Source organism: Nansenia antarctica, assembly GCF_963989245.1.
Source record: "Nansenia antarctica genome assembly, chromosome: 15".
Lineage (NCBI taxonomy): Eukaryota > Metazoa > Chordata > Actinopteri > Argentiniformes > Microstomatidae > Nansenia > Nansenia antarctica.
This window is the reverse complement of record NC_137685.1, coordinates 9632555-9647681: the sequence shown is the minus strand read 5'-3', so window position 1 is coordinate 9647681 and position 15127 is coordinate 9632555. Positions and strand designations below refer to the sequence as shown.

The window sequence follows — 15127 nt, the reverse complement described above, 5'->3', positions numbered from 1 at the left end:
GAAACGTTATTTTTTCGTGTCTTTTTGACGGTTTTGACGACAGAGACCGGAGGACTGCTTTGTCTTCTGTGGTGCTGTCGTCACGTCGTGAGCAGGACAGGACAGGCCAGGAGAGGTAGATTAAGACTGTGTGTGTGTGTGTGTGTGTGTGTGTGTGGTTCTCCAGGAGACTCTGCCGGTGTGTCACCTTGAGGAGCTGAGAGGGCAGTAAGGCAGGATGGTGGTGTGTGTGTGGGGGGTGGGGGCTTCCCCGTCAACCTGGTGGGGGCGAGGGGCTCGTTCCTAGAGAATAGGAGGAGGGGGGGTGGGCGGCTGGTATGACCAGGGGTGAAGATGGCTATCGTCTCGCTCGCGGAACTCGTCGATACCGCCACCGCCGCTTGGTCACCTGCGCCACTGTGACGGTGCCGGTCCAGTCCTGGGGTCCGATGGACATTGTGAGGCAGAAGGTACATGGTTCTGACCCACCCAGCGGGGGTTAATGTTTCTCTGTTGTTGACCTGGCGACGTGCGGCCGATACTTGAAAACGTTGTGTGCGCCCGATCTGCTGTTTACCATGTGGGCTGTTTATCCCTTCATTTGTTGACAGTTGTTGTCGTGTTTGTTGACCTCTCTCTCCTCTCCTCTCTCTCTCCCCTCCTCTCCGTTCCTCTCCTCTCCGTTCCTCTCCTCTCCTCTGTTCTCCCCTCTCCTCCCCTTTCCTCTTCTCTCCTCTGTTTTCCTCTCCCTTCTCTCTCCTCTCCTCTCCTCTGTTCTCCTCTCCTCTCCTCTCCTCTGTTCTCCTCTCCTCCCTCCAGGAGCCCAGTAACAAGCGGGTGAAGCCCCTGTCCAGAGTGACGTCGCTGGCCAACCTCATCCCCCCTGTCAAGGCAGCTCCGCTGAAGCGCATCGGACAGTCACTGCAGGTATGGTACAGCTCAGCATCCGGTATGGCGCAGCATACTATAGCATAATATAGCATAGCATAGGACACAACACAACACAACACACTACAGCACAACACAGCACAACACAGCACAGCACAGCACAGCACAGCACAGTACAGCACAAACATTCCCTTTTTTAAACCGGAGCGTCCTATTGGTCTCTACTGTGCGGCTGCCATGACGCCATAGCTACTACACTATATGGACAAAAGTATTGGGACACCCAAACATCACACCCATATGTGCTTGTTGTTGAACTTCTCATTCCAAAACCATGGGCATTAATATGGAGTTGGTCCCACCTTTGCTGCTATAACAGCCTCCACTCTTCTGGGAAGACTTTCTACTAGATTTTAGAATTATGGTTGCGGAGATTTGCTTCCATTCAGCCACAAGAGCTTTAATGAGGTCGTCCACTGATGTTGGGAGAGAAGGACTGGCTCGCAATCGGCGTTCCAATTCATCCCAAAGGTGTTCGATGGGGTTGAGGTTAGAGCTCTGTGTGCAGGCCAGTCAAGTTCTCCCAGACCAAACTCGGCAAACCATGTCATTATGGACCTCACTTTGTGTATGGGGGCGTTGTCATGCTGAAACTGGAAAGGGCCTACCCCAAACTGTTGGAAGCATACAATTCTCTAGAATCGCATTGTATGCTGTAGCATTAAGATTTCCCTTCACTGGAACTAAGGGGCCTAGCCCAAACCATGAAAACAGCCCCAGACAATAATTGTGTCCACATACTTTTGTCCATATAGTGTATGTTGCACCAAAAACATATAAAAACTGTAACTGTGTGAATATTACTAATACAATATGGAGTTCCCATCTGTTCTGTAGGATGGAGAGGGGTGTGGTCACATAGATATATAGAACTGTTATATTCTCTATGAGAAGTCATGTGGTCATGTGGTGTGTCTGGCCAGGCAGGAAGTAGCTCAGCCCAGAGTTAGCTGAGTGTGTCAGGGCTCAGAGAGCCTAGTGTGTCTGGGGTCACTGTGTCACAGTGTGACTATAGCCTTACTGTACAGTAGGTTGACTCATCTATAGACCCCCGCAGCCCCCTCCGCCGTGACCGTCTCTATATCTCTCCCCTCCCCAGACCCTCACCCACCCCTGCTCCTCCTCACCCATCCTCTGCGGTCGCTATGGGAACAAGCCTAGCCTGGTTGAGAGGGAGGCACGTTGAAGCCTTTCACAACCACCCCCACCCCCCCCCCCCCCCCCATTAGAATTTCAATTCAATTAGAAAGTCTTCAAGGCCAAAAGGGGACCATACTTGATGACATTGAATGTCATACCCCCCGTTGAGTGAAGTGGGAACACTCAAATGGACCGAGACCCTGTTGAGAGAGACGACTCCCCTCCTCTCCAGTCCCATCCCCTCCTCCTCTCTCATCCCCCTCTCATTCCTCTCCTCCCTCTGTTCCGCAGCGCTCCATCAGCTTCCGCAGCGAGAGCAGGACAGAGATCATGGCGCCGCGGCCGTGGAGCCGCCCGCCGCCGCCCGCCAACACCAAGCGGCGGGACAGCAAGCTGTGGAGCGAGACCTTCGACATGCGCCTGGGCCAGATGCTGTCCTCCAAGGAGATCAAACGCCAGGAGGTGAGAGGAGGGGGGGGGGACTGGGACCGTCCATGGTGGGGGAGGGGGTGGGGGCTGGGACCACTGGGGGTGGTGGTGGGCGAGGGGAGGTTGAGATCTGGGACCAATGTGGGGGAGGGGGTGAGGCCTCAGACCACTGTGGGGGTGGGAGAGGTGAGGGGGGGGGGCACTTTGGAGAGGAAGGGGCAGGGGGTGGGACTATGAGTGAACATGTGTCAGAGATCACATGTTAGTGAGGGGGGGGGGGGGAAAGTTTGGGTTTAGGGGAAAGGGGGGTTCGGAATCAAAACCATCTCTTGTTCTCCGCTGAGCTGGCTGTGTCGGACCGGGCAGACACAGGAAGTGTGTCAGAGAAAAGAAAGAAAAGAAAGAAAAGAACGTAAGGACTTACAACTTGATTTGTTCCTGACGGGCCTCACAGTTAGATGTAGGGCAGGAGTCACGCCCTCGTCCACAGAGACAGACCTCTCTGGTGTGGACTGGACTCTTGAGACTGTGGCTGACGTGTTTCAGCTGCTAGAACAGTGTGGCCGAGCCATGGACGTGCTGCCGCTCTGTAATACAGCACATGAAAGCAGGGTAATTGTAGTAGTGTTCCTCACCGGCCCCCATAGCTCACACAGAGACCGGCCCTGCCTCCCAACCACTGATGGGAAAAACACAGCCAACTTGAAAGGAGCCGTGTGTGTGTGTCTCTGTGTGTGTCTCTGTGTGTGTCTCTGTGTGTGTCTCTGTGTGTGTCTCTGTGTGTGTCTCTGTGTGTGTCTCTGTGTGTGTCTCTGTGTGTGTGTGTGTGTGTGTGTGTGTGTGTGTGTGTGTGTGTGTGTGTGTGTCTCTCCCAGGCCAGGAGTAGAGGCAGTGGAGGAGATCAAGTGGTATCGCTTCACAGTTGAAATTAGTTAGGCCTGTTGGAAACATTACACGCACACACATACACACACACACACACAAACAAATGCACGCACACAGGGCGGACACACACACACACACACACTCAAATTGGTTGGCCACGCAGAGGGCTTCAAAGACAGGGATATGGTGTCCACAGCAGAGAGCAGCTGTCCATGTGGAAGTATTGAGTTTGTGGGGGTCAGGGGGGTCAGGGGGGTCCTGGTGTCTTCTGAGTGTAACTAAAAAGCTATTTCCCCTCTCTCTCTCTCTCTTTCTCTCTCTCTCTTTCTCTCTTTCTCTCCCCCCCCCCCTCCCTCTCCAGGCCATCTTTGAGCTGTCTCAGGGGGAGCAGGACCTCGTTGAAGATCTGAAGTTGGCCAAGAAGGTAAAGATCTGCTTCTACAATTAGGATCATTTTCCTGCTCCTCGAGCATGTAATCACCGAGCTATTCTACCCCTGTGAAAAACCCAGCTGTGCGCCTGTGAGTGTGTGTGTGTGTGTGTGTGTGTGTGTGTGTGTGTGTGTGTTACATTTCCCCTAACCGTCGTCTTTGTTGATGTTCAATAGAAATTGAGAAGGAGTTAGTTGTTTAGAAGTCCTATACCACGACCAGACTATAAATATCCGCTCCGTCTGATTGGACGAACTCCATTCGACATGGCTGCCTGCTTTAATGGCGCTATGTTGAATGAGTGCGTTGGAGAGGCAGTGAAGTGGTTTTCCCCGTGGGCGGCCTTGTTTACCTCAGCGGTTTGACCCAGTCTGATGCACCACTTGTAAAGGGCCTTATCTGTCTTTACAACAAACTCTGACACACAAAGGAAAAGTGTCTGTCTGTCTGTCTGTCTGTCTACGTGTCTGTCTGTCTGTCTGTCTGCGTGTCTGTCTGCGTGTCTGTCTGTCTGTCTGTATGTGTGTCTGTCTGTGTGTCTGTCTGCGTGTCTGTCTGTCTGCCTGTGTGTCTGTCTGTATGTGTGTCTGTCTGTCTGCGTGTCTGTCTGTCTGTCTGTGTGTCTGTCTGTATGTGTGTCTGTCTGTATGTGTGTCTGTCTGTCTGTATGTATGTGTGTCTGTCTGTCTGTCTGCGTGTCTGTATGTGTGTCTGTCTGTCTGCGTGTCTGTCTGTCTGTCTGTCTGTCTGCCTGTGTGTCTGTCTGTATGTGTGTCTGTCTGTCTGTCTGTATGTGTGTCTGTCTGTCTGTCTGCGTGTCTGTCTGTCTGTCTGCGTGTCTGTCTGTCTGAGTGTCTGTCTGTCTGCGTGTCTGTCTGTCTGTCTGTCTGTCTGTTTCCCTGACTCTGACACATGTCCTCCAGCCTGTAGAGATAGCAGAGTCTCACCCTGACATGGTGTTGTTGACGTGGCTGGTCCTCCTGGTTCAATGTGTGTAATGTGTGTGTATGTGTTGTCAGGCGTACCACGACCCCATGCTGAAGCTGTCCATCATGACGGAGCAGGAACTCAACCAGATCTTCGGGACCCTGGACTCTCTCATCCCCCTGCACGAAGGTGAGGAACCGGACAGAGGACACACACACACACACACACACACACAGCTAACATGTGATACACCAGAGTTACACAGCTAACATGTGTGACACCAGTTAGACAGCTAACATGTGGGACACCAGTTAGACAGCTAACATGTGGGACACCAGTTACACAGCTAACATGTGTGACACCAGTTACACAGCTAACATGTGTGACACCAGTTAGACAGCTAACATGTGATACACCAGTTAGACAGTTAACATGTGCGACACCAGAGTTACACAGCTTACATGTGTGACACCAGTTACACAGCTAACATGTGTGACACCAGTTAGACAGCTAACATGTGTGACACCAGAGTTACACAGTTAACATGTGCGACACCAGAGTTACACAGCTAACATGTGTGACACCAGAGTTACACAGCTAACATGTGTGACACCAGAGTTACACAGTTAACATGTGTGACACCAGAGTTACACAGTTAACATGTGGGACACCAGTTAGACAGCTAACATGTGTGACACCAGAGCCTGACCCTAACAGAGCCTAACCCTTCCACCCTTCCTCCCTGCTCTCAGATCTGCTGAGTCGGCTGAGGGAGGCCAGGAAACCTGACGGTTCTACAGAACATGTGGGACACATCCTGGTGGACTGGGTAAGAGGACCAGGCTGGCTGCCTGTCTGTCTGTCTGCCTGTCTGCCTGTCTGCCTGTCTGTCTGTCTGTCTGTCTGTCTGCCTGTTGATTTCGAGTTGCTTCAGTTGCTCTGAACTTTTATATGTTATATATAGTTATATCTATATAAACTCTGTATATAGTTACATCTATAATATATATAGTTCTATCTATACTGTAGTTCTATCTATACTAACTCTATATATAGTTATATCTATATTAGCTCTCTATATAGTTGTCTATTATATATCTATACTATATACCGGTATATTATTGATATATATCTATATCTATACAGCAGTTCTATCTATACTCTAAGCAGACCTGTTGTTGAGCAGAGAAGGTTGAGGGCTGAGAGAGATCCACTATTAATCACAGTCACCAGGCCTGTCCAATGTCCGGGCAGAGGTGTGTGTGTGTGTGTTGTGTGTGTTGTGTGTGTTGTGTGTGTTGTGTGTGTGTGTGTGTGTGTGTGTGTGTGTGGAGTGAGGGGGGTATAGAAGGGTTGCTTATCAGTATGAGTTCTAGGCCTAAGGCATTGCCCCCCCCCCCCCCCACACACACACACACACACACAACTGTGTGTTTGAGAGGCAGATCGAAGACCGTGAACTCGACCGGACAGTTTGAAGAACTCAATCTCTTCCGCATCACCGCTTCTCTTAATCTGCCCTGGGCCACAACATCACTACAGCTATTGAACGTCTCTCCGATTTACTAGAGCCTGATTTATATAATCTGAAACAACAAACAGGAATCTCAGGACCCGATGACGTAACCCGTAGCGTTTATCATGATCCAGCGGCATTGAAACATGCTGTTCCCAAACAGACTTGTTTTGACATGCACCGCCGATCAGACTATGACTAATGAGAGTGCGCTGGGCTCTTAGCTCTTCAAGTATATAGTGGCTTTGATCCATTTGAAGCCATACCAGACATGTACAATTATTATTATTACTACTAATAATTTGTAAAATAACAATTGTGGTTAGTAGTAAAATAATAATAACAATGACAAGAATAATACATTTATTTATTTAGCGTTTTTCTCAGTACTCAACTCAGTACCAATGAGACCCATCTCTAGGGTCGACCGAAGCGACAGCCCCCCCCACAGAACAGCAGCCTCAGTGGGGTGCAGTACCACCACAGAGGACACCCCCCCCCCCCCCCAAGAGCCCCAACACCGCTGCTTTATGATCCGCCTTGGGACTCTGTTTGTTTTCAGTGAGTTGTTTTCAGTGAGTCATCCTGTTCTAGATGGTTGACCCCAGATGCCCTTTTGGAATCGACGATGTGGATGATCTGTCTTCTTTATGTGTACTCCGCGACCCCTTCTCAGTGACCTTTAGGGTACGTGCTACAGTGCGGCAGAACAAATTGTTCCGTGGAAAGCTGCCGGTGATTATGTCATTGTCCTGGTCTAAAAGAGGATTCTTATGCTCGCTGTGAAGCGCGTGTGTTATGTGGAAGCCTGGTGTCTTGCTGCTGTGAAGTGTGTGTACTGTGTAGAATTGTGTGTACTGAGTGGTGCTTTGTTTCTGTGGAGAGCATGTAGTGTGTTATGGTCAGGGTTAACCCTGTGTAGAGTGTTAGGGTCAGGGTTAACCCTGTGTAGAGTGTTAGGGTCAGGGTTAACCCTGTGTAGAGTGTTAGGGTCAGGGTTAACCCTGTGTAGAGTGTTAGGGTCAGGGTTAACCCTGTGTAGAGTGTTAGGGTCAGGGTTAACCCTGTGTAGAGTGTTAGGGTCAGGGTTAACCCTGTGTAGAGTGTTAGGGTCAGGGTTAACCATGTGTAGAGTGTTAGGGTCAGGGTTAACCCTGTGTAGAGTGTTAGGGTCAGGGTTAACCATGTGTAGTGTGTTGGGGTCAGGGTTAACCATGTGTAGAGTGTGTAGAGTGTTAGGGTCAGGGTTAACCATGTGTAGTGTGTTAGGGTCAGGGTTAACCATGTGTAGAGCATGTAGAGTGTTAGGGTCAGGGTTAACCCTGTGGAGAGTGTGGAGAGTGTTAGGATCAGGTTTAACCCTGTGGAGAGCTGTCAGCAGTAGCAGCAGGATGATGGAGGCTCCAGAGCCGTTTGTTTGCGTAGCAAAAGTAGCTCCTCTTTCCCTCCTTCCTGTTTAGAGAAGGTCGTCCTCCGGGGAACAATGTCTCCCTGTGAGGGGGACGCCGAGACCCTCTGGAGATGTTTACGTCCTAGTTGAAGCAGGGCTGACCGGCCTCAACTTTGACCTGTAGACGTGTGTCAGTTTAAGGTTGTGTAATGAGAGTCATTATTGGCTCGCTTCCAGTTCATCTCCATAGAAGATGGCCGACCACTTCCAAGAATCTGAGGAAACTCTCGAATTGTCCTCAGGCAACGTTATTGTAGGTCAACCACAACGATTAAAATTGCTTTTTTTATTATTATTTTTTGCTGCTTTCTTTTGCTCTTTCTTTCATTCTGTCTCTGCCTTTCTGCCTTTCTAAAACCAGAGGCTCATTGTGTCTCCTGTTCTCTGCGCGAAGGTCCCTCTCTCTTTAACGAGACCTCAGGTCTAGTCATGTGACTCTATAACGTGACCTTGCGTCCGGCCCCTCCTGCCCCCTCCCCATCAGCCACACCTCTGAAAATCCCCTCGCACCCTAAACCACCGCCTCTGTCCTCTCAGCGTCGTTACTAACCTACGGCCCAGGACACAGATCAGGATGTCCAGTCTGCATGAGTCAGGGGGGGTGGAGGCTGGTGGAGGTAGACATCGGAGGACGGGCCTCATCATAATGCATTGTCAACACGTGTGTGTTTTTTTGTTTTTTAAGTAATTTTTTTCTGAGTGGGGCAGTCCCACTCATATTTTTCATTTTTATTGATAGATACAGTGAAGATTTAGACAGGAAGGATGGGTGAGAGAGAGAGAAGGGATGACATGCAGGATATGTCCGCGGCTGGAATCCAACCGGGGACCCTGCGGTTACATGGTCAGCGCTTAATCCACTACGCCACCTAAGCGCCCCAACACGTGTGTGTTTGATAAGCGTTCCCTCACTCTGTTCCATGCGTTACCATGATCCCGTCCTCCCTGTTTCTCCCCTGGTGTGAGCAGCTCTACTAGAGCAGCTAGGAGTGTTTCCAGACATGTCAGGTAGCTGACTGATGGCCCAGACTGTACTGTACATTCCGACAGCAGTCTCCATATCTCAGGGGTTTGACACATTCCTATCTCAGCTGGTGTCAGTACAGTAGTACAGGGTGTTCTGTTCCTATGGACTGCTCTCCTGGCCCGGCGTCAAGTCAAAGGTTTATTGGTCATACGCGCAGGATACAAGGGTGTAAATTGCACAATGAAATGCGTACTTTGCGAGTTTCCTCTCAACGGTGCATATCAGGACATTAGAATATAAATAAGAATAGAAACACAATAGGCCTTACGTTAGGCCTACGTTAGGCATAACCGTAAATAAGGCGATGGTTGTAAGATCAAGTGAGCAATGCGATAATAATAAATAGCAGCAGCAGTGTGTGCACGTGTGTGCGTGTGTGTGTGTGTGTGTGTGTGTGTGTGTGCGCGCTGTAGTTACTGCTGCTTTAGCAATGGTATATCAAGCACTCATGATCTCCCTCTCTCTCCTCCTCCAACTCTCCCTCTCTCTCTCTCCTCCTCCACCTCTCCCTCTCTGTCCTTCTCTCTCTCTCTCCTCCTCCACCTCTCCCTCTCTGTCCCTCTCTCTCTCTCCTCCTCCTCCACCTCTCCCTCTCTGTCCCTCTCTCTCTCTCCTTCTCCACCTCTCCCTCTCTGTGTCTCTCTCTCTCTCCACCTCTCTCTCTCTCTCTCCTCCTCCACCTCTCCCTCTCTTTCTCCAGCTGCCCTGCCTGGACTCGTACAACAGCTACTGCAGTAACCAGGTAGCAGCCAAGGCTCTGCTGGACCAGAAGAAGAATCAGGACCACCGCGTCCACGACTTCCTGCAGCGCTGCCTGGAGTCTCCCTTCAGCAGGAAGCTGGACCTGTGGAACTTCCTGGACATCCCCAGGAGTCGGCTGGTCAAGTACCCCCTGTTGCTACGGGAGATCCTCAAACACACGCCCAACGACCACCCCGACCGCCAGCACCTGGACGAGGCAGTGAGTGGCGTAGACGCACGCACACACACACACACACACACACACACACACATACTGTACACACACACACACACACACACACACACATACATACTGTACCCACACACACACACACACGCAAGTACTGTACATGTAATGCACAAGCGCACACACACACATACTGCACACACACACACATATACTGTACACACACACACACACGCGCAAGTACTGTACATGTAATGCACATGCACACTCACACACACACACACACACACACACACACTCTAACACCCCTGTGCCCCCCCCCCCCACCTCCAGATCAGTATGATCCAGAGCATCGTGGCGGAGATCAACACCCAGACGGGGGAGTCGGAGTGCCGCTTCTACAAGGAGCGTCTGCTGTACCTGGAGGAGAGCCAGAGGGACCTGCTCATCTCCTCCTCACGCACCCTCAGCTGCCACGGCGAGCTCAAGAACAACCGCGGGGCGGTGAGTTGGTTTGAAGTGCTTTATCACACACACACGCACACACACACACACACACATACACACACACACACACATAAGCGCACGCACTCACACACACACACGCACTCACACATAAGCAAACACACTCACACACACACACACACTCATACGCGCACGCACTCACACACGCACACATATGCGCACACACATACTCACATACACACACACACACACACACACAGTGTCAATATACTTACATAATACAAAGAAAAACCGTCTACACAGCGTTTTTTCCCGTACTCAGAGTAAACCTTGTGACCTTGAACCTAACCGACTCGTACACAACATCACAACACAGCAACACACGGCCCAGCATCATCAATCTGTCCAAGCTACGCTGATCTGAGATATGAGGAGGGTTCACCTTTGACCCTGTGTTCCCTCCGGGCCCGGTCTGGAACAGGAATGTGATGTATGGCTCTGGCGGGGCGGGGGGAGGGGGGGTGTGTTAAGTACTGGAGGTCACAAGGTCAAAGACATTCTCTTAAGACAGCTCCCCTGTCAGGCCTCGGTCACCCTCGTTGCATAAGTACAGGACGAGCCTGGGGCGTGATGTGTTCTGTGATGATAGAGCAGAGAGGAGGCTGGTGGAGGCGGACGGCGGAGGACATTCCACCAGCCTCCTCCCTCAGATGTAGCTAACCGCTCAGGCGCTCAAGGGCAGAGTCGTTAAAACGGCCTGCCTGGGCTTGGATCCACCGTCAAGGTGGACATGCTTCTGGTCTCTTGGGAAAACCCCCCCAAGCTCACCTGGCTGGTCTGAGATGAAACAGTGTGGGACGATGACCTCCCTCCACCTGAAGCTTTTCGTTTGGATCTCGTTTGTTTGTGTTTACGCCGCGTGTTGACGGGCCGCGACGATCGGAAGCACCCGAGGGCCCTAACTGTGGTTTAGTGTTGATACAGTTCCCATAGCGTCTAGCCAGCTAGCTAGCTAGCTACCGTGCAGCACTGCGGTAGTAGCCATGGTGACTAGAAAGCTAACAGCTACTGTATAGGCTATAATATACAGTCATTGCTATAGCATCTAGCTAGCTACCATGCGGTGCTGCAGTAACTCCCATCCTGACTAGCTAGCTGGTAACTACCACGCAGCGCTGCAGTAATAAGAGGGCTGCTGCAGGGGCAGAAAAGCACTAATCACAGGAAGGGACAAACACACACAAACACAAGGCCATTCATCTGCCTGGGTTTTCCTGCCCTAGCACAGCCTCCGGGCACGACCGCCTTTCAAGTTCTGTGGGAAAAGAAAACATTGAAACGTTAACCTTATTGTGTTCTGACAATAAACTAATAAATCCTTAATCACGACGCAGGAAAAGGAGTAGAAGTATTGGTAGGAGGGAGGTCCAGACATGTTTTTGCTTTTTTTAAATGTCATGTTCTTGTTTTGTGTTATGAAATGTTATGAGAAATGGGGGGCGCTTTCGGTAATTAGGGTTGAGGTTAGGTCAGGGCGACTCTCGTGCTTTACTGTGGGCATTGTTGTTCTGAGTCATAGTGTGTGGTGAGAGAGAGGGAGATAGAGGGAGAGAGAGACACACACAGAGGGACACAGAGAGAGAGAGAGACACACACACACACACACACACACAGAGAGAGAGGCACAGACACACAGAGAGAGACACAGACACAGAGAGGGTGCGTTCGCAAATACGCTCTGGAAATCTGATGAGCACTCATGGAATGCCTCTTGTCCAATCAAATTACTTGGTCCCTCTATGATGTTGAACCCAGTGTGCGCTCCAGCACTCTCCGAGTGACTTTACGAACGCACCCAGAGAGAGAGACACTGACACAGAGAGAGACACAGACACACCGACACATGAGAGACACAGACACACAGAGAGAGACACACAGACACACAGAGAGAGAGAGAGAGAGAGAGAGAGAGAGAGAGAGAGAGACACAGACAGAGACACAGAGAGAGAGACACAGACAGAGACACAAAGACAGAGAGAGACACAGAGAGAGAGAGACACACAAAGAAAGAGAGAGAGAGAGAGAGAGACACACACAGAGAGAGAGAGAGAGAGAGAGAGAGAGAGAGAGAGAGACAACAAGAGAGAGTGAGAGAGAGAACAAAGTTGAAGTGGCCTGGCTGGTCATTCCATCCTCTAGCCACACCTCAGCCTAGACAACCCAAGTCTGGAGGCTTCTGATCCCAACACTAATAATACCCCCCACTCCCACACCACAGAGGTTCAGTTCCTTTCATGGTCAAACGTGATTACGATGCTCATATCCTGTATATACCACGCTCACTCTCGATGATGAGGACGGTCTTAGGCCTCTTCGGAACAGTGGTGGGTGAAAATGGAAATATTGAGAGAGGAGGTAATCCCTCCTCTCACACGGACTAGTCTCGTGGGTGTCCTGCGTCACTTCTCTCTTACGCAACACGACGGGGTCAGTCCAGATCCCTTCTCTCCGACACTCTCGCTCTGTTTACTAAACATTGTCCCTCCCGAGTCCGGCGGTGTTAGTGTTAGAGGCATGCATCATCCACCCCGCGGTCCGTCCCACTCTGAACTTTAAATAAAAGTTGGGAGGATGTGAAAGAAGTGTCACTGTGTGTGGGAGCGATTGTGAAAGCGCCGGTCTCTAATGCAAGAACAGAATCGTTGGCGAAGTGTCTCTGAATTTGTTTAGATGAGATGTGACATATGAAACAAACGTTTTTATTTTTTGGTTTGTTTTTGCTATTTTTAAGGCGTTTTTGCTTTTGCTGGGGTCGAGACAGTAGAGTTTGACAGGAAGGGTGGGTGAGAGAGAGGAGGGCAAGATATGTCGAGGGTCAGAATCGAATGCGATGATCTGGTATGCGCATTAGTGTGCTACACCACTGATAGAACTTTCACACCACTAAGGAACCGTTCCCGTTCCCGTTCCCGTTCTGAAACCTCCGAACCTTGATGTTGTCTGGCGAACCAGCCCAGTGGTTACACCAGTGTAACCAGAACCATCTGCGTCATCAACGTTGTGTGACAAAGGCGCGGGATAAACAAAAATGTCACAACAAGATGGCAGCTACTTCACTGGAAATATCTTCCTCTACTACAGTATCTGAAATACTCCATTCTATTCCAAAGTTCTCTGCATTGTGATGCACTAGACAACCACTTCCATAGAAATACCATACATACTATACAGTTATTTTATTTTATTCGTTTTTTTTATTACATTCTGTATTTGTTTATTTTTAATTAAGTCTACTATTCAGCACAGTCACTTTATTTTGTTGTTGTGGTATGAACTGCAGTTACGCCTGAAAATTTCCCTCTGGGATCAATTAAGTATCTATCTATCTATCTACATACACATCCTAACCCTCGCTCTCTGTTCTCCCCCATGTCTCTGTAGAAGCTCCACGTGTTCCTGTTCCAGGACGTGCTGGTGATCACCCGGGCCATCACCCACAACGAGCAGCTCCACTACCAGCTGTACAGGCAGCCCATCCCCATCCGGGACCTGGAGCTGGAGGACCTTCAAGACGGGGAGATCCGCCTGGGGGGCTCCATCAGAGGGGCCTTCAGCAATAACGAGAGGAGTGAGTACCCCTGGGGTTCCAACCTTTCGTCCCCCCCTTGCGTGGAAGACCCAAGCGAATAGCGTTAAGCTGAGAGGACCCTCCTCAGGGTCTGAGAGCGACGGGTGGGCTTAGATGCGTCAGGCAGGGCCACCTCATCACACAGGTGTGATTACAAATCCCAGTTGTCACGGTTACCCTGGAACCCAAATGGAACTGTAGCCTCTAAGCACTAGTGTTTATATAAGACGGTCTGAGAAGATGAATGACTGGAGGTGTAAACAGTAAGACTCCGTCTTCCATCTTCCCAGCTGAGCAGAGGCCAGTGCCTGACGTTTAGTGGATAGGGTTGATTTGTGGTTCAGGGTCAGAGAAGATGAGATGATGATGAGATGAGATAACGTTTATTGCCATTTATGCATACACATATAGGAACTTGATTCGGCGTTACAGTAAGAGCATTTCTAAATGCAATGCAAACAAAACAACACAGGACAGACAGCAATGCAGAGAGAACACAACAAACTATAAAACCACGGCAGCCATATTGCGGGTTGCCCACGCTTCGGCGCTGTAGTCCACAGAATACTGTAGAAGGGAGGGGGGTGGGGGGGTGGCGGGGTGGCATGGGCAGGGGGAGGGAAGAGAGGGGTGGGTAGGTAGGTATGGGAGGGGGGAGGGAGGAGTGGGGGGGGTAGAGAGATAAGGTGGGGTAAAGTCTAAAGAGAAACCTTCTCACTGGATAGGAAGGATGTTAGTCTGAGTCTATGTTGCCATTCTAGCCTGACCTCTGTGTCTGTGTGTGTGTGTGTGTGTGTGTGTGTGTGTGTGTGTGTGTTTGTGTGTGTGTGTGTGTGTGTGTGTGTCCGTGTGTGCCTGTGTATCAATCCACTCACCAGGCCAATCTAACCCCCTCCTCTCCCCTCCCCTCCCCTCCCCTCCCCTCCCCTCCTCTCCCCTCCTCTCCTCCCCACAGCCAAGAACTTCTTCAGGGTGTCGTATCGCAGCGGCGGCCAGCTCCAGTCCCACTCCTTCCAGGCCAGCGACACCTTCAACAAGCAGCAGTGGCTCAACTGCATCCGGCAGGCCAAGGGAGCGGCCCTGGGGGTGGGCCTGGGTGGAGGCCTGGGCGGAGGCCTGGGTGGAGGTCTGGGCGGGAGGACATGCTCTGACCCGGAGCCCCCCCAGCGGCCCCAGAGCCCCCAGAGCCCCCAGAGCCCCCCGGGGGAGGTGGCAGCGCCGCCCAGGGTGGAGGGGATGGACCAGAGTGACAGTGAGGTCTCAGACTGCAGCATGGACACTAGCGAGGCCAGCGGCGACTGCTGCCCCCCCCCCCCAGATGGAGCACACAGACTCTTGCAGCAGGCCGCAGGAAGTGTGACCTCTGAATGACAC

At 51.0% G+C, this 15127-nt stretch overlaps 1 protein-coding gene across 1 annotated transcript in view; it reads left to right on the top strand.

Annotated features, from left to right (window-relative positions):
• The window catches only part of arhgef3 (Rho guanine nucleotide exchange factor (GEF) 3), a gene marked incomplete at both ends in the record, with an annotated part of 22347 nt that extends 7223 nt beyond the window's left edge, over nucleotides 1–15124 (top strand). The window contains 9 exons of the mRNA XM_080545834.1: nucleotides 799–906; nucleotides 2359–2529; nucleotides 3743–3805; nucleotides 4832–4928; nucleotides 5492–5568; nucleotides 9433–9693; nucleotides 9994–10164; nucleotides 13567–13753; nucleotides 14709–15124. Of these exons, the coding sequence (XP_080401960.1) occupies nucleotides 799–906; nucleotides 2359–2529; nucleotides 3743–3805; nucleotides 4832–4928; nucleotides 5492–5568; nucleotides 9433–9693; nucleotides 9994–10164; nucleotides 13567–13753; nucleotides 14709–15124 (1551 nt within the window). The remainder of the gene's footprint in view (nucleotides 1–798; nucleotides 907–2358; nucleotides 2530–3742; nucleotides 3806–4831; nucleotides 4929–5491; nucleotides 5569–9432; nucleotides 9694–9993; nucleotides 10165–13566; nucleotides 13754–14708) is intronic.
• Nucleotides 15125–15127: the final 3 nt, after the last annotated feature.